The sequence below is a fragment of the Pelodiscus sinensis genome, chromosome 1 (assembly GCF_052426305.1).
Source record: "Pelodiscus sinensis isolate ZL-2025 chromosome 1, ASM5242630v1, whole genome shotgun sequence".
NCBI classification, from domain to species: domain Eukaryota; kingdom Metazoa; phylum Chordata; order Testudines; family Trionychidae; genus Pelodiscus; species Pelodiscus sinensis.
This window is the reverse complement of record NC_143052.1, coordinates 360263468-360288250: the sequence shown is the minus strand read 5'-3', so window position 1 is coordinate 360288250 and position 24783 is coordinate 360263468. Positions and strand designations below refer to the sequence as shown.

The 24783-nt window shown below is 56.6% G+C and overlaps 2 protein-coding genes across 2 annotated transcripts; both read right to left on the bottom strand.

Moving 5' to 3' along the window:
• Positions 1-421: 421 nt before the first annotated feature.
• On the bottom strand, positions 422-1354 carry LOC102444029 (olfactory receptor 52R1-like). The gene has a single exon (XM_025180605.3). The coding sequence runs from the start codon at positions 1352-1354 to the stop codon at positions 422-424; it is 933 nt and encodes a 310-aa protein (XP_025036390.3).
• A 22104-nt stretch (positions 1355-23458) lies between these two features.
• Positions 23459-24564, bottom strand: LOC142819505 (olfactory receptor 52E2-like). Its single transcript, XM_089777530.1, has one exon. It carries the CDS (start codon positions 24562-24564, stop codon positions 23617-23619), a length of 948 nt encoding a protein of 315 aa, XP_089633656.1. The 3' UTR covers positions 23459-23616.
• Positions 24565-24783: the final 219 nt, after the last annotated feature.

The window sequence follows — 24783 nt, the reverse complement described above, 5'->3', positions numbered from 1 at the left end:
CTCCTATCCCAGCCCTGGAGCCGAGGGGTCCCACACGGGAGGGGAACGAGGTGGAGACCACCCAGTGAGTGGGGGGTGGGGAGGAAAGGAGTGAGTGACAGTGAATGATCCATGGGGAGAAGGGGGCTGGGACATCATGGACCAAAGAACCTCTAGGGTAAAAGCAGAGCAGGGCCGAGCCTTGGAGGAGGAGGTGAGAGATGGCGGGAGACCTCACGGGTGCAGTAAATAGCAATTGGAAAGGCAGCAGCCGGGTGCGTTTTTATAGTAGGATGCCCAGTTTCCCACACGGATGCAGAATCGTTAGGCCAGGGAGGGTCAATGTCTCTTTGATTGCCCAGTTGGTGATTCAGAGAGTCCGGGAAGAGGGCCCAGCACCCCGCCACCAGCCATCTCTGCATGGAGCTCAGTCGAAGAGCCCTTAGGTCCCTCTCAGAGCAAAGACCCGCAGCAGGCTGTCCCGGATCTGCTTGGTCCTCACCCCGTAGATGATGGGGTGCAGCATGGGGGGCACCAGGAGGTACACATTGGCAAAGAGAATGAGGAAATACAGGGGCACATTGTGGCCAAACCTCTGTGTCAGGGAGGAGAATATAGGTGGGATGTAAGAGACTAAAATGACAGAGAGGTGGGAGCCGCAGGTCCCAAAAGTCTTGATTCGGGCGTCCTTGGTGGGCAGGCGGAAGATGGCCTTGAGGATCTGGGCATAGGACATGGCAATGAGAAACACATCCAGAACCGTAATAATCAGCGCCAGAAAGAGGCCGTAGTAACTACTGATTCTGGTGTCAACACAGGACAGCTTCAACACGGCGATGTGCTCGCAATACGTGTGGGCGATGACGTTGGTTCTGCAATATGGCCACTGCCTCGCTAGGAAGGGATGAGGCAGCAGGAGGATGCAGCCACGCAGCCCCACGGCCAGGCCGATCTTGGCCACCACCGAGTTTGTCAGGATGGTAGAATGTCTCAGGGGATGGCAGATGGCCAGGTAGCGATCCAACGCCATGGCCACGAAGATCCCGGACTCCATGGTTGAGAAGCTGTGAACAATGTAGAGCTGGGCGATGCAGGCACTGAAATCGATCTCCCTGCCATTGAACCAGAAGATGCTCAGCATTTTGGGCACGGTGCACGTGGACATGACCAGGTCGCTGACGGCCAGCATGCAGAGGAAATAGTACATGGGCTCATGGAGACTCGGCTCCCTCTTCACGAGGTACAGGATGGCGACGTTCCCCAACACACCTATGACGTACATGGTGCAGAAGGGGATGGCGATCCAGACGTGGGCCCCCTCCAGGCCAGGGATGCCCTGCAGGATGAAGGTGGAGGGGTTGGTGAAGTGAGTCATGTTGGAATCTGACATGGAGTACAGCAGAAGGAGAACGATATCTCCTGCATGTACCGCACGTTTCCCTGAGTCTCTGTGCTCTCGCTCTCGGGGGGTGCTCACCACAGAATTGCCTGGATGGAGAGACAAAGTTACTGTGAGACAAGTCACGCGTTATTGGAGGGGTTCCCATGGGCGAAGCAGACTGGTTCATGGAGGTTAGGTCCATAAAAGGCTATTAGCCAGGGGATAAAATGGTGTCCCTGGCCTCTGTCTGTCAGAGGCTGGAGAGGGATGGCAGGAGACAAATCGCTCGATCATTGTCTTCGGTCCACCCTCTCTGGGGCACCTGGTGCTGGCCACTGTGGGCAGACAGGATACTGGGCTAGAAGGACCTTTGGTCTGACCCAGTACGGCCGTTCTTATGTTCTTATGTCTCTCTTCACCCACCCTCCCCCAAAGCTTACAATACAGGCTCGTGGGAACCGAAGTGCTGAACTCAAAGGTGCTTTGGACAAACGGGCTCGTGTAACCTGCCACCCTCATGTCCTAACCCGCTGGGTCTGTATCTCACGGTGTGTGCGTCGCTCTGGTGTGGAGGGCGAGAGCTCTGGGGTGTGGGATGCTTTGTGGTTCTGACGGTGCAAAGGAAAGCCATCACGGGGGTTTCCAATGCTGGATGCCTCAGTGTCTGGGCAATCATAGGTAAATAGCCTTTTGTCCTTCAATCTTCGCGTGGCTGGTCCTAGGAAGTCACATGACCTCCCGAAGAGGTAGGGACTGGCCAGGTAACTTCCCATGCAAAAGGGGGAACTAGCAGCTCTTTCTCTTTGGCTGGCTGCACACACCCCAGAGAAGGAACCAGAGACCCCAGGGAGAGAGAAACGTCCCTGCTGTGGAGGCTGGGCTGGAACAAGAAAAGCTTTCTGGGCGGTTCTCATAGGTTTGAGCCGAGGGTTCAGTGCTAGGGTTAGCTCTGCGTCCCTCTTCTTTCGAGACTGTAATCCACTTGGGTCGGCCTGTTCCCACTTACAGCCACGTAAACCCTGCTGTGGGCTCTTAACAAAATAACGTTTCTTTTCCATGAAGGGCGGAGGGATCGCTCAGTGGTTTGAGCACCAGCCTGCTAAACCCCGGGCTGTGAGCTCAATCCCTGGGGATGCCATTTGGGGCAAAAATGGATCAGGGCTGGTACTTGGTCCTGCTGTGAAGGCAGAGACCTGGACTCAGTGACCCTTGAGTCCCTTCCAGTCCTAGGGGATAGGCAACCTCCATTTAAAAACAAAAACCCCAGAGTAAATCATTGTTACATTCAACGCTCACTTCAGACTTAATACAAACGCACTCTAGCACTGGGGCTGCGTGTAGACTACGTCCCTTTCCGTAAAAGGGATGTAAATGAGACGTATCGCAATTGCTAATGAAGCGGGGATTTAAATCCCTCTTGGGATAAGGGATCTTTCGGAAAAGGCTTTATTTTCCGCAAGATCCGCGTCTAGCCTGGCGCTTTTCTCTGGCAAGGCTCCGTGCCGAAAAAAAGCGGCAGCCATTTTTATGCTAATGAAGCGCGGGTGATTTAAATCCCTGTTTCATTAGCAATTGTGATACATCTAATTTACATCCCTTTTACGAAAAAGGGATGTAGTCTAGACGCAGCCAGGGAGTGTTCATGGAGCAGAGAGGAGTTGTTGGGGCGTAACTGTTCTGTGGGGTAGATAGGAGGTTGGAGTGGGGCAGGCCTGGAGGAGCTGGGGGTGCCGTGGGGCAGAGAGGAGGCTGTGAGGCGGGGCAGGGCTGGAGGAGCTGGGGTGCCGTGGGGCAGAGAGGATGCTGTGGGGCAGGGCAGGGGGTCTCACACACGTGAGAGGCTGCCGGAGGGAAGCGGGGGGAGCTGCTCTCTCCTGCTGCTGGGCAGGGCGGGGCAGGGCGGGGCAGGGCTCTCCCTGCAGCGGGGCAGGTGCAGAGGGAATCTCAGGAAACGCTTCCTGCGTGTGGAACAGGAGCCCCTGGAGCAGCCACAGAGCGAGCGGAGCAGAGAGCTGAGCCCAGGGGAGTCGCACGCGGACGAGTCTGTCGCTGGGCTTCTGGCACCACCTTTGGTTAAGGGCGAGTGGCCACTTCACATAAACCACCTTGTTTTCTGGCCCCATCTTGCACCTTGAGGGATCCTCTGGGCGACTGAAACGCCACCACCTCCGCCCTGGGGCCCATTGGCCTGAGCGGGTGGGAACAGCAAAGGGGCATTTTAGTTAGTGACACAGGAGCAAACTCCTCCCCAGCGGGGCAGGGCCTGGGATGTTTTGTGGCTCTGCAGAGCGCAAGGGGCCCAGACCGACTCTGCCCCTCACACCCACGCTGCCCTGGGGTTGGGGGGCAGGGGAGCCCCTCAGCCAGAGCTGGTACCTGTGAGTGCTGAGAGGGACGTGTCTTCCCTGGAACCCCCCTCAGGCAGCCGCGTCCCGCACCTCTCTCAGCCCAGCGTCTGCAGCAGCGTCCTGCGCCGAGAGCCGGCACAGGGCTGGGCCCTGGTTATAACCCAGCTCTGGGCCGTCCCGGGGGGCCATGCAGCCTGTGGGGGAGAAGCAGCATCTGGATGCGAACAGGCTGGGGAGAAGCTGTTGGTGATTCCGTGCTAATTACCCAGCAGTTGGAGTAAACAGCAATTAAAGGCCCTTCCCAAAGGGGAGGAGAACGCCTGGGCTCCGGGTTGCATGAGAGAGGACTTGGCTGCTCTGTGAGTGGATATTTAATAACTGTACTTCGTTAGTAAGAACCCTGGGGCTCATGTGAGCTCTGCCCAGGCCTGACTCCGGGTCAGTGCCCAGTTGGGACGGGTGGACAGCCAGCCGGCAGGTCTGCAGACAGGTGACTGGGGGGAGACACAGACACTGTCTGGAGGCACACGGGGCTGTCCCTCGGGGACCAGAGATCAGTGACTGTCGCCAATAACTACCCTGCACTGGCCAGAGCCTTTCACTGGAGGAGTCTCCAAAACAGCCAGCAAGGGAAAGTCACGAGGATCATCTCCCCATTACACAGATGGGTAAACTGAGGCACAGAGAGACGTGACTTGGTGAAGACCACACAGAGAATGATGGAGAGGAGCCAGGACTCCTCATTTTCCCTGCCTTAAACTACTGACCACTTCTGGCCTCCTTCCCGCCCGTTCCCCTTTGCCCCTTAGAGCAATTGAGCAGAGGGAAATGGACGCGGAGTGTAGCTGTCCCTGCTCATTGGGTGGCTGGGCCAGACTTCCCTGGGGTGCAGCCTGGAAGTTGGGTACCCCGAGTCCTCTGGCATCGCAGCCTAGGCCCCCGCCCGCAGGGTGGTGGGGAACCGCAATCCTCTCCCTGCCCCGCCCTTGAAAGTAGGAATAAGAGATCCTCTAGAAAAGGCTTTATTTTCCGGAGAATTACGTCTAGACTGGCGCTTTTCTCCGGCTTATCTCCAAGCCGGAAAAAAGCGGCAGCCATGTTAATGCAAATACTGTGGGGGATATTTAAATCCCCTGCGGATTTGCCTATTCCAAAGTGCTACATTAGCATCCCTTTTCCGGAAGGGATGCCAGTGTAGACACAGCCGGAGGGTGTTACCCTCAACTCTTACACGATCTCTTTTGTCCATAGGGCTGCGCAGTGGGTGGTCGGGAGGGACCTCAATTCCTTAATAAAAAGAACAGGAGAGCAGGGGCTGGGATCTTTTGTCTGGGCTGCATCTGAGGGAAGATGCCGAAGACCCCAGGAGTGGGGAGGGGAGAGACAGGCCTGGTTTGGGGGGGCGGCTGGGGAGGAGGTTTCTGGGGGAGTGTGACGGGTTTGTGCCGAGGTGTCAGTGTCGAATTAGCCAAGCGGTTTTGTTTCTTCTGATTTGTAACCGACTCTGCTCGGCCTGTTCTCACTTATCACCACGTCAACCCCACTGCTGGTACTTAATACAGTCACTCGTGTTTCCTACCAAACTCGGTGTAAGTAACTGTTACTGGGGGGGGGGACCAGTGGGCACATTCCCCCGTTCATCGCTAAACGCGCTGTGGTCGACAAGGAAGCTGTTGTCGACCGGCGCAGCTATGCCTTGTGAAATGAGGTTTACCAGCGCCAGTTGACAAAGGCGTTTAAACTGCCCCGATCTGCCGACATTTCCCTCGGCTTCATTTCCCTGTGCCGGGCAGCCTAATCTACACGCCTCTGTCGCCAGAGGCATGTAGTCTAGACAGACCCTTCAACACGCCTGGTAAAGCAGCTCCACGTGGAACAACGCCAAGCGTCAATCCAGGACGCCCGGGCCATCCGGGAGACTAATGCATTCCAACCGCGCTGCCTACAGACTGTACCTGCGCTGGTCTAGCTCGTGCCCTTCGGACAGGCCTAAGTTGCAGACGGTGCACTGCCCTGGCTGCTCCCCGGAGGCCATACTTGTAAGTTAATAACTAACCTTGTGGGGGACCTGCCTTTCGATCTCCCCATAGCACGACTGGTGGAACAAGGCCCTGGGCCGTTAGAGCCAAGGTCTCCAGCCGGGTACCCTGCCAGCCAGAGGGCGGCTGGGCCCATCTTTGAAAAAGAGTGGGGGAGTGTTGGGCTTTGTCAATGAGTCGGGGTCTGGGACAGCTGGACGCTAGGGGTTAATTGCAGCCCCAGTATCACCCTGAACATGTTTTCTCTCTTTGTTTCTGCAGCCTGGAATAACAGAGATGCCTGCAGCTGCTCTTCTCTGTTGTAGCTTTTCCTTCCCCTCCCCGGCGCTTCACGCAATATTGGCAGGGCCGCATCTCTTGTCATTTCTGTAACCTGCTGATTTGGGAAGATCGTGCTGATTGAATTAGAAATTCTGCAACTAGTCACTAGGGGCGGGAATAATAATATTCACCACCTGCCTAGTAATAGTCACTGTATGGGACTTAACATTCCCGAAGAAGGGTTTACGGAAAGCAGTGACGGCCGTGGGAATGAACACACTGCAACAGATAAAGGGGGTGATTGGTGCCAGGTTTTGCCCCTCGGCCGTTGTGTTGAATGCCCAAGGTGAACGTGCGCGGGCAGTCAAGCCGTTCCATTTACCCTGCCACTGCTGGGGCACCTGGTTCTTCTCTAGCACCCCCACCAGTCCCATTGATCATGGGGACCTCTGCTGACCCCCTCAATGTGGCTGTTTGCTTCCCCTCCTTTCCCCCTTTTTGCCACCTGGGACTGATTGCACCAGTGAGCACAGGCTGAGCTCCCCGGGTGCAAAGGGCTCTCCTAGTCCCTCGGATTTGCCTTCCCTTCCTGGCTACGTTTGGCCTGCGGGAATCCCCCTCCACTTTGCCCACACTCCCCTCGCTACTCACCCCGCCCGCCCCTGGTGGCCCAGTTGCCCCCTCCCCTTGCCAGGCCCCTCGGAAGAGTTTGCCTATTTGCCTGCCCCGCCCCGGCTCCGCGGGTTTGTTACTGGCCTGCCCCACCTCACCCAGGAGGGTTGCTACGGCCAGTTGCCTCAGGAGTGGTACATTTGCTGCCCCACTCCAGCCCCTCTCCTTGCTGCCCCACCGGGCCTCTGCAGTTGCTCCCTGTGTGCTCCCACCCGTGCCTGGCCTCCTTCCCGCCAGTTCCCGTTTGCCCCTTAGTCACCGTTGTCTTCACCCTGCCCCATCGCACGTGGGCCAGCCCCGCCCCCGTCAGGGCTGCTCCCCGCTCTGGCACTCCGAGTGCAGAAGGTGGGGGCCCGCAAAGAGCTCAAAAAGAGAAAAGAATCCTTTGCCTCCGCAGGCTCTGCTTCCCGAAACCCCCCAGAGGGGCGGATTCCCTGGCTCTGGGACACCAACCAACCAACCAACCAAACGAGCTGCCGCCATCAAGTGATTTTCTCCCTAAAACCGGAGGTGGACACTTGACCCCGCCCCAGGGGCACCCCAAGCTCTTTTGCCCCAAAGGAGCTTGAACAAGAAAAGAGACAAACAAGCTGCCATCTGGTCGCTGACCCCTCAGTCGGGCCTGCAGACACAGACAGACCTGCCAGGGCACACGAATCAAATCCTCGCCTTAAAGAAGTGCGTTTTATTGGGAAACACATGAGAAACTTGCTAGCGCAGACTTGGTTGCTACATGTTCCAGGACAATGAAGGAGAACAAAGCACAGAGAAAGTCTCTGGGCACAGTGCTTAGATGGTAAATGGGGAGGGGAGGCAGAGATCCACACAGAGCAGTGCAAACCAAGCCACAAAATAAAGAAAAATCCCCTCATTGTGTCTAGACTCACTTTTTTCTTTTACTTACTTCCAGTCTTTTCTTGGTTCAGTCCACTCCCATGCCCCAAATTCCTTGGAGACATGGCCATCCTGCCTAGGTTTAAATCATTCTGTGTCTCAAATCCTGGCTTAACTCTCCCAAGCAATGGAACATAAGAACGACCAGACAGGGTCAGACCAAAGGTCCATCGAGCTCAGCATCCTGTCTGCCGACAGCGACTAATGTCAGGTGCCCCAGAGGGGGTGGACCGAACAGGTAATGATCAGGCCATCTCTCTCCTGCAAGGAGGTTTAATGGTAGTTCAAATTAGGAGCTTTAATTCGAACTACCTAGTCCATGCCGCATGTAGCCGCGGGCAGGTAGTTCGAACTAAGGGGCATTTAAAAATGGCGGCACCCGGGAACATGCAAATAAAGCCCGGGATATTTAAATCCCGGGCTTCATTTGCAAGTTTGAATGCCTACATTAGCCGCCCTAGTTCGAACTAGGGTGGCAGTGTAGACATACCCGTATAGTCCTAGCCTTCAGAACCTCCTCAGGCAAGGAGTTCCATGGATTGTCTATGCACTGTGTGAAGAAGAACTTCCTTTTTTTTTGTTTTAAACCTGCTGCCCATTTATTTCATTTGGTGGCCCCTAGTTCTTATATTATGGGAACAAGTAAAGAACTTTTCTTTATTCACCCTCTCCACACCACTCATGATTTTATAGACCTCTATCATATCCCCCCTCAGTGTCCTCTTTTCTAAACTGAAAAGTCCCAGTCGCTTCAACCTCTCTTCATATGGGACCCGTTCCAAACCCCTAATCATATTAGTTGCCCTTTTCTGAACTTTTTCTAATGCCAGTGTATCTTTTTTGAGATGAGGACACACATCTGTACGCAGTATTCCAGATGTGGACGTACCATGGATTTATATAAGGGCAATAAGATAGTCTCCATCTTAATTTCTATCCCTTTTTTAATGATTCCTAACATACCGTTTGCTTTTTTGACTGCCGCTGCACACTGTGTGGACATCTTCAGAGGTCTATCCATGATGACTCCAAGATCTCTTTCCTGATTAGTTGTAGCTAAATTAGACCCATCATATTGTACGTATAGTTATTTTTTCCTTTACACTGGAAAAGCAAAATTACATTAAATTTCATTTGTCATTTTGTTGCCCAATCACTCAGTTTGGTGAGATCTTTTTGAAGTTCTTCACAGTCTGCTTTGGTCTGAACTACCTTGAGCAGTTTGGTATCATCTGCAAACTTTGCCACCTCACCGCTTCCCCCTTTCTCCAGATCATTTATGAATAAGTTGAATAGGATGGGTCCTAGGACTGACCCCTGGAGAACACCACTAGTTACCCCTCTCTATTCTGAAAATGTACCATGTATCCCTACCCTTTGTTTCCTGCCTTTTAACCAGTTCTCAATCCAAGCAAGGACCTTCCCTCTTATCCCATGGCCATGGAATTTACACAAGAGCCTTTGGTGAGGGACCTTGTCAAAGGCTTTCTGGAAATCCAAGTTCTAAAACCTCCTCTAATGACACCTCAGTCTGGGGTAAGTCCTCAGATTTGTTACCTACAAAGGACGGGGCAGGTTTGGGAATCTCCCCAACATCCTCAGCCATTCAGACTGAAGCAAAGAATTCATTGAGTTTTTGATTGTCCAGGGGCCCCACTGGTTTTCTGGCAGGCTTCCTGCTTCTGATGCGCTTAGAAAACCTTTTGAGGTTTCAGCTAGCTGTTCTTCAAACTCCTTTTCGGCCTTTCTTATTACACTTTACACTCACTCTGGCAGTGTTTATGCTCACTAGGATTGGACTGCCACTTTTTAAAAGGTGCCTTTTTATCTCTCACTGCTTCCTTTCCATGGTCATTAAGCCACGGTGGCTCCTTTTTAGTTCTTTTACTGTGTTTTTCAATTTGGGGTTTACATTTCAGTTGGGCCTCTATTATGATGCCTCCAGATATCAATAATTTTCACACCAGGCAGGCAAGTCACCATATGGTTCTCCCGGTCATCACAAACCCAGCTGTCTACGTTTCTAATGATCAAATCCCCCATTGCTAACACCTGCCTCTTCCTACTGATGGGAGTTCCCTCCCCAGAGAGGTAACCTCAGTGTGTGGAAGTAACCTCAACATCTGGAAGGAGGTGTGATGGACCGGGCCGTGTCTGGGCACAGCTGAGGGTGTCCGCTCAGGGCGAATTGCTCAAATCTGGGGCTCCTTACAGCCCCCAGACTGGTGACCTCTCCAAACAGGCCACAAACCAGTCCCACAGAGCGCTTCAGCTGCCTGCCTGAAGCCTCCCGAGCAAAACCCCTCTGACACCCCAGCAATATCCGTGCCTCAGATGGCCCCGGGCCTATACACAGGTGGGGGGTCCTAGCACCCAATCCCACCTACCCCGAACAAGTTCTATCCGGTTCCAAGAAACCAGCCACAGATCCCTGGTCAATTTACCCTCTGGACCTTACCCACAAATCACGCTGGGCCAATCCTTTAGCATCTAACGACTAAAGGTTTATTAACACAAGAAAGAAAAGCATGAGAGTGAGGTTGTTAAAGAATAGTACGTTACATGCACCGAATCTCCCAGTTCTCGATGCAGCCTCTAGCAGAGATGTTACAGCTGCTGGTTTAAAAGTTCTTGTTGCGCATCCTAGGGTCAGGATGGGTTCACAGGTCTTCCGGGCTCTTCAATCCCTGCAATGCTGCCTCTGGGATGAAGTGCTGAGCTGAGAACAAAATGGCATCGACCACATGGCCTCTTTATACCTCCTTCCTGGCCTCTACTGGTATGTCGCAGGTCACCTGGTCAGAGGCCAATCTCTATGTTCCCTGCTGGCTGCCCTCAGGTGACAAACCCCCTTCTTTGGGTGTGTCCTTGGCCCATTGAGAGCCATTGTCCCACAGGCTCGGCCCTGCCCAATGCTTAACCACATGCAGGGAAATCTTCAGTGTCCATACAGGTACATGCTAATAATTGCACACACAGACATTATACAAACACCAGAACAGCGTACACAGGATTATCAGATACTAAGCTTCTATTCAATACCTCACATGGCCCCCTTTTGGGGCCAACACCCCCACCTATGGGTGCAGCAGTGATCTGGCTGCTCCCCTCAAGATCCAGCAACGTGACAGGAAGGTCCTGACTACGGGAAGGTTTATTATATGAATGGAGATGCCGATGTCCTAGAGCTGGAAGGGACCTTGCAAGGTCGTCCCGTTCAGTCCCCTGCCTTCACAGAAGGGCCAAGTACTTGCCCCAAATGGCCACCTCAAGGATCCAACTCACAAGTGTGGGCTTAGCAGGCCAGTGCTCACACAACTGAGCTCTCCGTCCCCCAACCACGCCTGTTGACCGCTCTCCTTCCCTGAGCCGTTCATCCTCCTTAACAGCGCAGGGGCTGTGAGACCGGAGGTGGGACAGTTCTACAGCGCCCCGGAAAGCCTCCTCTGCGTACCTCTCGGCCTCCCTCCGCTCCTCCCGTTCAGGCACCCTGGCCTCCACAGCCTGGACGTGGTCTCTGAGGGCCGGGAGCTCCTTGCACCAAAAGCACAGACGCCACCCGCCCACAGGGCAGGTAACCAGACATGCCACACTGAGTGCAATGAACGGGAGAGCCCCCACTCTGCTGCTGGGCTTCTGCCCACATTCTCCCCTGCAGCTACAGGTTATTGACAGGGCTTCTAGTGAAATCAGGAAGTTCTGATTGTAGTTTAGTTTAAAGGCAGCAGGTTTAAAACAAATAAAAAGAAGTTCTTCTTCACACAGCACATAGTCACCCTGTTCTTATGTTCATTCATTGGCTGAGAGCTCCTAGGAGCAGTTAACTACCTGTGACGTCGTGTGTGTGTGCGGGGCGGGGCTGTTACAGTCAGTCCTTGCTGGTTTGTGCTGTGTCCTATGGCCAGATCCTCAGGGCCATCTTCCGCCTCCCAACAAAGGAAACCCGGCTCAAGAATTTTGGCACCTGCGGCTCCCACCTCTGTGCCATTGTTCTCTTTTACGTCCCAGCTCTGCTCTCATCCCTCATATTCCGTTATGTCCAGAATGTGCCCCAGTATTTCAATGTTATCATGTCCGACCTCTTCCTCCTGCTGCCCCCCATGCTGAACCCCATCATCTATGGGGTGAAAACCAAACAGATCCGGGACAGGCTGCTTGGGCTAGTTACACGTAAAAGCTCCTAATGTTTGCTCCTGGGGCTCTGGCTCTCGCAGGGAGCTCTGTGTGGGGCCGGATGCTGACGAGACTCTTCCCTGAGTCAGCTCCTGGCCGGTCACAGAGACATTAAACCCTGTTGCTGCCCTCACTGCTCCATGTCATGGTGAGACACTGGGGATGGGTCTGGGCAGAGCTCTCGGACACATCGGGCCAGCACCTTGTGCATTGCAGGTGTCTGGACTCAGGCAGCTCAGCCAACTATCCTGCCTCTCTCTTATGGCCCTGCCCCTCCTCTGCCCCAGGGCCACCGTTGCTCACTCCTCCCCTCCCCATCATTCATTGATCATCTCCACCTCCCTGGCCCCCCAGGCTGGGCTCCCTCTGCTCCAGGGCTGGGCTGGGAGCTGCTGCCACCTGACTAGGAGCCTTGAATTAGTGCAGCGCTGGGGCTCACAGGCCAGACAGCAGCGGAGAGGGAAGCTGGGAGTCGGTACAGAAGCAACAGAGGGCTGAGAGCAGGGTTGTGTGGCAGGTGAGTCTGTGAGTCGTGCAGCTCCTGGGCCCTACAGCTCAGCCAGAGTCCTGAAAGCAGGGCCTCTTGTGTGGGTCATTTCTTCAGTTTTCAGGTCTCTCTTCTTCTTCAAGCTGGGGGCCATTATCTGAAGGGGTCCCTGTAGCGGGTGTGGGCTGGGCTGGGCTGGGTCTAGAGCCCTTTGCCCCCAGCCAACCCTCAGGACAACGAAGGATTCGGCTTAGAAGCCAGGAGGGAAACAGCTGAGATGGGTGGAGAATTAGCACTGGGTAAGCTGAGACAGCAGGGTGCTGGGCAGAGGTCAGCTGCTTTTCGTAGCTCTCATGGAGGGAGATCCATGGCACAGCCCCCATGAACTGGCTAGTTACACATATACACGGCACCTACCCTAGGACCACAGGGTCCCAGTTCCCCACGGCTAGAGCTGGATCAGTGTCACAAAGTCCATCACACACTCAGCACGGTGCTTTGGTGTGACAGACCACGATGTGTCTGGGAACAGCTGAGTGCGTCCGCTCAGGGCGAATTGCTCAACTTCGGGGCTCCTTACAGCCCCCAGACTGGTGGCCTCTCCAAACAGGCCACAAACCAGTCCCACAGAGCGCTTCAGCTGCCTGCCTCCTGAGCGAAACCCCTCCGACACCCCAGCAATATCCGTACCCCAGATGGCCCCGGGCCTCATACACAGGTGGGGGGGGGGGGGGTCTTATAACCCAATCCCACCTCCCCCGAACAAGTTCTGTCCAGTTCCAAGAAACCAGCCACAGATCCCTGGTCAATTTACCCTCTGGACCTTACCCACAAATCATGCCAGTCCTTTAGCATGTAACATCTAAAGGTTTATTACTACAATAAAGGAAAGCATGAGAGTGAGGTTGTTAAAGGATAGTACATTACATGCATCAAATCCCCCAGTTCTCGATGCAGGCTCTAGCAGAGGTGTTACCGCTGCTGGCTTAATAGTCCTTGTTGTGCATCCTAGATCAGGATGGGTCCACAGTTCTTTGCGGCCCTTCGATCCCTGCAATGGTGCCTCTGGGATGAAGTGCTGAGCTGAGTACCAAGAGGGAGTCGACCACATGGACTCTTTATCCCTCCTTCCTGGTCTCTTCTTGGCTGCAGCAGGTCACCTGGCCCGCGGCCTATCCCTATGTTCCCTGCTGGCAGCCCTCAGGTGTCAGCCCTCATTCTTTAGGTGTGTCCTTGGCCCACTGAGTGCCATTGTCCCACAGGGCCTTGCTGATTAGCATGTCCATAGGCCGGGCTCTGCGCAATGCTCAACCACATGCAGGGAAATCTTCAGTATCCATATAAGTACATGCTTATAATTTCACACGCAGGCATTATACAATCACATGAACAGCGTACACAGGATTAACAGACAGTAAGCTTCTATTCAACACCTCACATGGCCCCCTTTTATACCAATTTTTGGGGCCAATACCTCCACCTATGGGTGCAGCAGTGATCTGGCTGCTCCCCTCAAATTCAGTAACGTGACATTTGGTCACTGCACCTTGACAATCTTTAGCCAGGCTGCTGGGCAGCGTTATCCCCTGTCATGGAGGGACTGAGAGAGGTGGAGATAAATGATTCACCCAGGGACACTCAATGAGCCAGTGGCAGAGCTGGGAACAGAATCAGGAGTCCTGACCCCACAACCACATTGTCTGGCCAGGAACTGGCGCTGCTGCTCCTGGTCTTGCTAGATTGATTGAGACTATTGCTGTGCCATGACCTGACTTGAGCGTATGGGCTATGTTGCAGGCTCGCCATTGGCCTCATCTGGTCAGACGATATTTAGGTTCTTCTCCCAGCTCAGGCTATGGCGTGAGAGAGAATCCAGAGAGGTGTAGCTTGCTAAAGGGTTCTTGGGGTGCATAGCACGGGCACCTAAACTGAGGACAATACGAGTTCATTAAAATCTTTACTAGGACATATGAAAGAATCACAAACCTCAGCAAACACGGGGTGACAAGAAGCTGCAGTGGGGGAGATCTAGGTTGGGCACTAGGCAGGTGGGGAAGCACTGAGATGGGTTCCCTAGGGAGGGGTGGAATCTCCATCCCTTGAGATGTTGAAGTCCCGGCTTGACAAAGTACTGCCTGGGATGGTTTAGTTGGGGTTGGTCCTGCTTCTTATGGGGGATTGAATTCAGTGACCTCCTGAGGTCTCTGCCAGCCCTGGGATTCTAGGAGTCTCGGATTCCCTTCCCCTCACTAGAATCATAGAATCATAGAACCATAGAGCTGGAAGAGACCTCAGGAGTCATAAAGTCCAGCCCCCTGCTCTAGGCAGGACCAATCCCAACTAAATGAACCCGGCCAGGGCTTTGTCAAGCCGAGACTTAAACACCTCTAGGGATGGAGACTCCACTACTTCCCTAGGGAACCCATCCCAGTGCTTCACCACCCTCCTAGTGAAATAGTTTTTCCTAATCTCCAACCTGGACCTCTCCCACCACAACTTGAGACCATTGCTCCTTGTTCTGCATCTGTCACTACTGAGAACAGCCTCTCGCCAGCCTCTTTGAAACCTCCCTTCAGGAAGTTGCAGGCTGCTCTCAAATCTTCCGATCGGGGCTTTTTTGCGGAAAAGCGTGTCTCGATTGGCCATGGACGCTTTTCCGGAAAAGTGTTTTTCCGGAAAAGTGTCCTGCCAATCTAGACGCGCTGTTCCGAAAATGTTTTTAACGGAAATCTTTTCCGTTAAAAGCATTTCCGGAAAATCATGCCAGTGTAGACGTAGCCCAGATGTGGCCTCATCAAAGCCAAATAAAGGGGAATGATGACATCTCTGGATCTGCTGGCAATGCTCCTCTTAATGCAACCTAGTATGCCATTAGCCTTATTGGCTACAAGGGCGCCCTGTTGACTCATATCCAGCGTCTCATCCACTGTAACCCCCAGGTCCTTTTCTGCAGAACTGCTAATTAAATGGTTTGTCCCCAGCTTGTACCTATACTTGGGATTCTTCCGTCCCAAGTGCAGGACTCTGAACTTAACCTTGTTGAACGTCATCAGATTTCTTGTGGCCCAATCCTCTAATTTGTCTGAGTCACTCTGGACCCTATCTCTGCCCTCAAGCGTATCTACCTCTCCCCTTAGCTTAGTGTCATCCACTCGTTGAGGATGCAATCCGTCCCCTCATCCAGGTCATCAATAAAGATATTGAACAAAACAGGTCCTAGAACCGAATCTTGGGGCACTCCGCTAGAAACCGACCGCCATCCTGACATCGAGCCATTGATCACTACCCGCTGGGCCCAGCCTTCTAGCCAGCTTTCTATCCATCTTACCGTCCATTTATCCAATCCACAATCCCTTAACTTGCTGGCAAGAATATTGTGGGAGACCGTATCAAAAGCAGGAGAGGAGACGAAAACCAATCTCGCCAAATCCCAACAGGGTCTCCCGATCCCAATGCACCAGCCACAGTCCCAGGTCAATTTATAGCTACGATCTCACCCGAAAGGCTCAGAGTAAAATTGTGACGAAATGACGGCGCACATGTTCTTGGTGCAGGCTGGTCGCAGAGGTGGGATAAAGAGCTGCCTTAAACGCCTCTGGGAACCGTCCTTTGTTGGAACAGGGCTCAGCCCTTCCATGTGAAGTTCGCAGCAAACATGCTCTGGAAGGGGTGAGCTGAAATGAAGACAGAGAGGAGGAAACCCCCTGGGACGTCTTTACACCCTGCCCCTGTGGAGGGGAATCCCCTGTTCTCCCTGTGTGAGCACAACCCTGTGTGGAGTGTGTCACGGGAGCAGGTCACCTGTCTATTCCTGACTCAGCCCTTTTTAGGCTGCCTCTGCTCCCACGGCTGCTGTGTCCCTCAGGGCTGTGTGGGGCACTGGCCAGAGCGAACAGCTGCCCTGTTGGTCAGGGCTCTGTAGCCCAAAGGGGGATCCAGCCAAGGGGTGATGCGTGGCTGTAGGGGGATGGCTTCCTCAGTAGCTCCGCCCACCCGTGGCGTCTGCAAGTGGCCGTGTTCATGCCTGGCCCCAGGGCAACTGAATTCTGCCCCCTGGGGCCTGCAGTTCCCGGGCTGGAGCGACGATGTGCCACCTCTGTCCCTGTGCCACCTCTCTCCCTGCGCCACCTCTCTCCTGCTCCACCTCTCTCCTGTGCCACCTCTGTCCTGTGCCACCTCTCTCCTGTGCCACCTCTCTCCTGCGCCACCTCTCTCCTGTGCCACCTCTCTCCCTGCACCACCTCTCTCCTGTGCCACCTCTCTCCTGTGCCACCTCTCTCCCTGCACCACCTCTCTCCTGCGCCACCTCTGTCCTGCGTCACCTCTGTCCCTGTGCCACCTCTCTCCCTGCACCACCTCTCTCCTGTGCCACCTCTCTCCCTGCACCACCTCTCTCCTGTGCCACCTCTCTCCTGTGCCACCTCTCTCCCTGCACCACCTCTCTCCTGTGCCACCTCTCTCCTGTGCCACCTCTCTCCTGTGCCACCTCTCTCCCTGCACCACCTCTCTCCTGCGCCACCTCTGTCCTGCGTCACCTCTGTCCCTGCACCACCTCTCTCCCTGCACCACCTCTCTCCTGTGCCACCTCTCTCCTGTGCCACCTCTCTCCCTGCACCACCTCTCTCCTGTGCCACCTCTGTCCTGCGTCACCTCTGTCCCTGTGCCACCTCTCTCCCTGCACCACCTCTCTCCTGTGCCACCTCTCTCCTGTGCCACCTCTCTCCCTGCACCACCTCTCTCCTGTGCCACCTCTGTCCCTGCGCCACCTCTCTCCTGCGCCACCTCTCTCCCTGCGCCACCTCTCTCCCTGCACCACCTCTCTCCTGTGCCACCTCTGTCCTGTGCCACCTCTCTCCTGCGCCACCTCTCTCCCTGCGCCACCTCTCTCCCTGCACCACCTCTGTCCTGCGCCACCTCTCTCCCTGCACCACCTCTCTCCTGCGCCACCTCTCTCCCTGCGCCACCTCTCTCCCTGCACCACCTCTCTCCTGTGCCACCTCTGTCCTGTGCCACCTCTCTCCTGCGCCACCTCTCTCCCTGCGCCACCTCTCTCCCTGCGCCACCTCTCTCCCTGTGCCACCTCTCTCCTGCGCCACCTCTCTCCCTGCGCCACCTCTCTCCCTGCACCACCTCTGTCCTGTGCCACCTCTCTCCCTGTGCCACCTCTCTCCTGTGCCACCTCTGTCCCTGCGCCACCTCTCTCCTGTGCCACCTCTGTCCCTGCGCCACCTCTCTCCTGTGCCACCTCTGTCCCTGCGCCACCTCTCTCCCTGCGCCACCTCTCTCCTGCGCCACCTCTCTCCCTGCGCCACCTCTCTCCCTGCACCACCTCTCTCCTGTGCCACCTCTCTCCTGCGCCACCTCTCTCCCTGCGCCACCTCTCTCCCTGCGCCACCTCTCTCCCTGTGCCACCTCTCTCCTGCGCCACCTCTCTCCTGCGCCACCTCTCTCCCTGCGCCAACTCTCTCCCTGCACCACCTCTGTTCTGTGCCACCTCTCTCCCTGTGCCACCTCTCTCCTGTGCCACCTCTGTCCCTGCGCCACCTCTCTCCTGTGCCACCTCTGTCCCTGCGCCACCTCTCTCCTGTGCCACCTCTCTCCCTGCACCACCTCTCTCCTGTGCCACCTCTGTCCCTGTGCCACCTCTGTCCTGTGCCACCTCTCTCCCTGCGCCACCTCTCTCCTGTGCCACCTCTCTCCCTGCACCACCTCTCTCCTGTGCCACCTCTGTCCCTGCGCCACCTCTCTCCTGTGCCACCTCTCTCCCTGCACCACCTCTCTCCTGCGCCACCTCTGTCCCTGCGCCACCTCTCTCCTGCGCCACCTCTCTCCCTGCGCCACCTCTCTCCTGTGCCACCTCTCTCCCTGCGCCACCTCTCTCCTGTGCCACCTCTCTCCCTGTGCCACCTCTCTCCTGTGCCACCTCTCTCCCTGTGCCACCTCTCTCCCTGCAGCACCTCTCTCCTGCGCCACCTCTCTCCTGCGCCACCTCTCTCCTGCGCCACCTCTCTCCCTGCAGCACCTCTCTCCTGCGCCACCTCTGTCCCTGCGCCACCTCTCTCCTGCGCCACCTCTGTCCCTGCGCCACCTCTCTCCTGTGCCACCTCTCTCCCTGCGCCACCTCTCTCCTGTGCCACCTCTCTCCCTGCGCCACCTCTCTCCTGTGCCACCTCTCTCCTGCGCCACCTCTGTCCCTGCCCCACCTCTCTCCTGCGCCACCTCTGTCCCTGCGCCACCTCTCTCCTGTGCCACCTCTCTCCCTGCGCCACCTCTCTCCTGTGCCACCTCTCTCCTGTGCCACCTCTCTCCCTGCGCCACCTCTCTCCTGCGCCACCTCTGTCCCTGCGCCACCTCTCTCCTGCGCCACCTCTCTCCCTGCGCCACCTCTCTCCCTGTGCCACCTCTCTCCTGTGCCACCTCTCTCCCTGTGCCACCTCTCTCCCTGCAGCACCTCTCTCCTGCGCCACCTCTCTCCTGCGCCACCTCTCTCCTGCGCCACCTCTCTCCCTGCACCACCTCTGTCCTGCGCCACCTCTCTCCTGCGCCACCTCTCTCCCTGCACCACCTCTGTCCTGTGCCACCTCTCTCCCTGTGCCACCTCTCTCCCTGCGCCACCTCTCTCCCTGCGCCACCTCTCTCCTGCGCCACCTCTCTCCCTGCGCCACCTCTCTCCTGTGCCACCTCTCTCCCTGTGCCACCTCTCTCCTGCGCCACCTCTCTCCCTGCGCCACCTCTCTCCCTGCACCACCTCTGTCCTGTGCCACCTCTCTCCCTGTGCCACCTCTCTCCTGTGCCACCTCTGTCCCTGCGCCACCTCTCTCCTGTGCCACCTCTGTCCCTGCGCCACCTCTCTCCTGTGCCACCTCTCTCCCTGCACCACCTCTCTCCTGTGCCACCTCTGTCCCTGTGCCACCTCTGTCCTGTGCCACCTCTCTCCCTGTGCCACCTCTCTCCCTGTGCCACCTCTCTCCCTGCACCACCTCTCTCCCTGCGCCACCTCTCTCCCTGCACCACCTCTCTCCTGCGCCACCTCTGTCCCTGTGCCACCTCTGTCCTGTGCCACCTCTCTCCCTGTGCCACCTCTCTCCCTGCGCCACCTCTCTCCCTGCACCACCTCTCTCCTGCGCCACCTCTCTCCCTGCGCCACCTCTCTCCTGTGCCACCTCTCTCCCTGTGCCACCTCTCTCCTGTGCCACCTCTGTCCCTGCGCCACCTCTCTCCCTGCACCACCTCTCTCCTGCGCCACCTCTCTCCCTGCGCCACCTCTCTCCCTGCACCACCTCTGTCCTGTGCCACCTCTCTCCCTGTGCCACCTCTCTCCTGTGCCACCTCTGTCCCTGCGCCACCTCTCTCCTGTGCCACCTCTGTCCCTGCGCCACCTCTCTCCTGTGCCACCTCTCTCCCTGCACCACCTCTCTCCTGTGCCACCTCTGTCCCTGTGCCACCTCTGTCCTGTGCCACCTCTCTCCCTGTGCCACCTCTCTCCTGTGCCACCTCTCTCCCTGCACCACCTCTCTCCCTGCGCCACCTCTCTCCCTACACCACCTCTCTCCTGCGCCACCTCTGTCCCTGTGCCACCTCTGTCCTGTGCCACCTCTCTCCCTGTGCCACCTCTCTCCCTGCGCCACCTCTCTCCCTGCGCCACCTCTCTCCTGTGCCACCTCTCTCCCTGTGCCACCTCTCTCCCTGTGCCACCTCTCTCCCTGCAGCACCTCTCTCCTGCGCCACCTCTCTCCTGCGCCACTTCTCTCCCTGCGCCACCTCTCTCCCTGCACCACCTCTGTCCTGTGCCACCTCTCTCCCTGTGCCACCTCTCTCCTGTGCCACCTCTGTCCCTGCGCCACCTCTCTCCTGTGCCACCTCTGTCCCTGCGCCACCTCTCTCCTGTGCCACCTCTCTCCCTGCACCACCTCTCTCCTGTGCCACCTCTGTCCCTGTGCCACCTCTGTCCTGTGCCACCTCTCTCCCTGTGCCACCTCTCTCCTGTGCCACCTCTCTCCCTGCACCACCTCTCTCCTGTGCCACCTCTGTCCCTGCGCCACCTCTCTCCTGTGCCACCTCTCTCCCTGCACCACCTCTGTCCCTGTGCCACCTCTGTCCCTGTGCCACCTCTCTCCCTGTGCCACCTCTCTCCTGTGCCACCTCTCTCCTGTGCCACCTCTCTCCCTGCACCACCTCTCTCCTGTGCCACCTCTGTCCCTGCGCCACCTCTCTCCTGTGCCACCTCTCTCCCTGCACCACCTCTCTCCTGTGCCACCTCTGTCCCTGCGCCACCTCTCTCCTGTGCCACCTCTCTCCCTGCACCACCTCTCTCCTGCGCCACCTCTGTCCCTGCGCCACCTCTCTCCTGCCCCACCTCTCTCCCTGCGCCACCTCTCTCCTGTGCCACCTCTCTCCCTGCGCCACCTCTCTCCTGTGCCACCTCTCTCCCTGTGCCACCTCTCTCCTGTGCCACCTCTCTCCCTGTGCCACCTCTCTCCCTGCAGCACCTCTCTCCTGCGCCACCTCTGTCCCTGCGCCACCTCTCTCCTGCGCCACCTCTCTCCCTGCGCCACCTCTCTCCTGTGCCACCTCTCTCCCTGCGCCACCTCTCTCCTGTGCCACCTCTCTCCCTGCGCCACCTCTCTCCTGCGCCACCTCTGTCCCTGCGCCACCTCTCTCCCTGCGCCACCTCTCTCCCTGCGCCACCTCTCTCCTGCGCCACCTCTCTCCCTGCGCCACCTCTCTCCTGTGCCACCTCTCTCCCTGTGCCACCTCTCTCCTGTGCCACCTCTCTCCCTGTGCCACCTCTCTCCCTGCAGCACCTCTCTCCTGCGCCACCTCTCTCCCTGCGCCACCTCTCTCCCTGCGCCACCTCTCTCCTGCGCCACCTCTCTCCCTGCGCCACCTCTCTCCTGTGCCACCTCTCTCCCTGCGCCACCTCTCTCCTGTGCCACCTCTCTCCTGCGCCACCTCTCTCCCTGCGCCACCTCTCTCCTGTGCCACCTCTCTCCTGCGCCACCTCTCTCCTGCGCCACCTCTCTCCCTGCGCCACCTCTCTCCTGCGCCACCTCTCTCCCTGCGCCACCTCTCTCCCTGCGCCACCTCTCTCCCTGCGCCACCTCTCTCCCTGCGCCACCTCTCTCCTGTGCCACCTCTCTCCCTGCGCCACCTCTCTCCCTGTGCCATCTCTCTCCTGCGCCACCTCTCTCCCTGCACCACCTCTCTCCCTCTCTCCCTGTGCCACCTCTCTCCCTGCGCCACCTCTCTCCCTCTCTCCCTGCACCCTGCCCCGGTCAGCGCGGGGCGAGCTCAGCCCGCCAGAGACACTCACGGCTGGACAGGGGCCCTGCCTGTGCAGCAGCTGTACGTTGGGCGGCAGGACCCCAGGGGGTCTCTGCGCTTCTCTCACCCGCGTTCCTGTGGGGCTGGGTGCTCCCAGGCCTCCTTCTCCCTCTGTTCCAGCCCAGAGACAGCGCTGGGTTTGGGGGCTGCCTTGGCTGCCAGGCCGGTGACCCTCCCTCCCTGCTGCTGGCTCCTGTCTCGGCATCATCCAGCCCCAACCTGAGCCCGGCTCCCTCCTTTTCTCTGCCCCCCAGGCCTGGCCTGGGCTGCAGGGCTCGTGGAGTGGGGCTGGCTGGGCCAAAGGCTCCTTTACCCCCTTTGTGCTGCTGGCCGGTGTCTCTGCCTCCCCCGCTGCTCTGCCAGATGGAGAAGGGGCTGCAGAGGCAGTGGGGTGGGATCGCAGTGGCGCAGGGCTGCTCCCACCCCCTCCTGGCCCTACACCCCATCCCTGCAGCGCCTCAAGCCCCTGGCAAAGGGATTGGCTGGGGTGGGGCTGGGACCTTCCCCTGCTTGTGACGTCCTCCCCCTGCCAGAGAACAAGGGCCTGAGGACTGGGGGCCTACGAAATGGGCGATTAACGGCCACAGGAACCAGCAGCATTTCCACTGGCACCTGCCCATGTCTCAGGGACTGATTCTGCTGCCCTGGGTGTGGGGCTCTTCTCCGGCTCTAGTGGCATCCAGAGCTGAACACTCCCCCTCCGCTCCATTGCAGGTTGAGCTCCCCCCCCCCTCAGCCCCGGCCCCTCAGTCCGGCTGCTCGGTTTGTCAGGGCCCTGCCAATCCCAGCCCCAGGGAGCTGCCAGTGATGGGGCAGCTCTACGTGGTGTCTGGGGCCATAGACACCAGAACTCTGGGAAGGGGGCTGAGGCCCTGTGGGCAGGGGAGGCCAGCAGCCAGCACCATGGCAACCTCCAGCCTGCACAGGCTCTGTCTATGCACCAGCGTTTGTTCAGAAAACATTGTTCCAAACTAACAAAGAGCGCGTCGACACCACAAGCCATTCTTTTGACATACTGTTGAGCTGGAGAACTTCAAAATGACCTGGACAAATTGGAGAAATGGTCAGAGGTAAACAGGATGAAGTTTAATAAAGAGAAATGCAAAGTGCTCCACTTAGGAAGGAACAATCAGTTTCACACACACAGAACGGGAAGCGACTGTCTGGGAAGGAGTACGGCAGAAAGGGATCTAGGGGTTATATGAGTCAACAGTGTGATGCTGTTGCAAAAAAGCAAACATGATTCTGGGATGCGTTAACAGGTGTGTTGTGAGCAAGACACGAGAAGTCATTCTTCCGCTTTACTCTGCGCTAGTTAGGCCTCAGCTGGAGTACTGTGTCCAGTTCTGGGCGCCGCATTTCAAGAAAGATGTGGAGAAATTGGAGAGGGTCCAGAGAAGAGCGACAAGAATGATTAAAGGTTTAGAGAACATGAGCTATGAGGGAAGGCTGAAGGAATTGGGTTTGTTTAGTTTAGAAAAGAGAAGACTGAGGGGGGACGTGATAGCTGTTTTCAGGTATCTAAAAGGGTGTCATAAGGAGGAGGAAGAAAAATTGTTCTCCTTGGCCTCTGAGGATAGACCAAGAAGCAATGGGGTTAAACTGCAGCAAGAGAGGTTTAGGTTTATTATTTGGTTTTACCTGTAAGCTCTGTCTGTTTGGCTAGGATTCAGCTACCACAGATTGTAGCTTGTTTTTCTCTTTTCTTTTTCAAGCTCTTTGGGGGAGAAAAACTTGAGGTACTCCTAAGGTTTTAGGGAGGAGGTTTCCCAAGTGATCTCTTCCCTGGTTCTCTTAGAATACTTTGGTGGTGTCAGCAGATGTTCCCCAAAATCCTGGTATTAGGATTTGGCGGGGGGAGGGGGAGATTTTTTGTACCAAAACCTGTAGAGGTCAGGTTTTGGGGTGATTTTGTGGGCCCCCTCTTCTGCATTTGTCATGCCAGAGTGGGAAACAGCTTTGACAGTCTCGGTGACTAAGCCAGGTGCTAAAAGAGTCACATGAGCAGCTGGGCCTACACAGAGCTCACTGTGAGAGCTGGAGCCCCAGGAGCAAACATTAGGAGCCTTTACGTGTAACTACCCCAAGCAGCCTCTCCCGGATCTGTTTGGTTCTCACTCCATAGATGATGGGGTTTAGCATGGGGGGCACCAAGAGATACAGGCTGGCCATGAAAACATTGACATACCGGGGCACATTCTGGACATAACGGAATATGAGGGACGAGAGGAGACCTGGAACATAAAAGAGTGTGATGGCACAGAGGTGGGAGCCGCAGGTCCCAAAAGTCTTGAGCCGAGTGTCCTTTGTGGGGAGGCGGAAGATGGCCTTGAGGATCTGGGTGTAGGACAAGGCAATAAAAAACACATCCACGCCATTCAGACAGATTAATAGAAAAAGACCATAGTGACTACTGATGCTGGTGTCGGCACAAGCCAGACTCACCATGTTCATGTGACCACACTGCGGGTAGGGGACGATGTTGGTTCTGCAATATGGCCACAGCCTCGCCAGAAGGACCATGGGGAGGACAAGTATGATGCCGCGCAGTACGACAACCAGGGCGCTCTTGGCCAAAACTGGGTCTGTCATGATGGCGGAATATCTCAGGGGATTGGAAATGGCCACGTAGCGATCCACAGCCATGGCCACGAAGATCCCAGACTCCATTGTGAAGATGCCATGAATGCAGAACATCTGGACGAAGCAGCAATTGAAATCGATCTCCCTGGAATTGAACCAGAAGATGCTCAGCATTTTGGGCAGGATGGACGTAGACAGGACCAGGTCGGTGATGGCCAGCATGCTGAGGAAATAGTACATGGGCTCGTGGAGGCTCGGCTCTGTCTTCACGATGAACAGGATGGTGAAGTTCCCCAAGAGGGCTATGGCGTACATGGTGCAGAAGGGGATGGAGATCCAGATATGAGCTCTCTCCAGGCCAGGGATGCCCTGCAGGATGAAGGTGGAGGGGTTGGTGATGACAGTGGTGTTGGAATGGGACATGGAGTAGGGAAGAAGTTCTCCAACTTCAAGGCAGAACAGAGACCTCCCCTCGGTTCCTCTATGAGCCCAGGCCCGAGGGTGATGGTTGCAGTACAAGTGCCTGGAAGGACAGACAGTGGGATTACATGCAGGACTGGAGGCTGTTCTCATGGGGGAAGCAAACTGGTTACTCTCCACACATTGAAAAAAGGTATTTTTGTTAGTCAGAGAAAAGAATTA

Coding starts and splice junctions, on each gene's coding strand:
- LOC102444029 (XM_025180605.3), bottom strand. CDS start 1,354: ATGACTCACTTCACCAACCCCTCCACCTTCATCCTGCAGGGCATCCCT.
- LOC142819505 (XM_089777530.1), bottom strand. CDS start 24,564: ATGTCCCATTCCAACACCACTGTCATCACCAACCCCTCCACCTTCATC.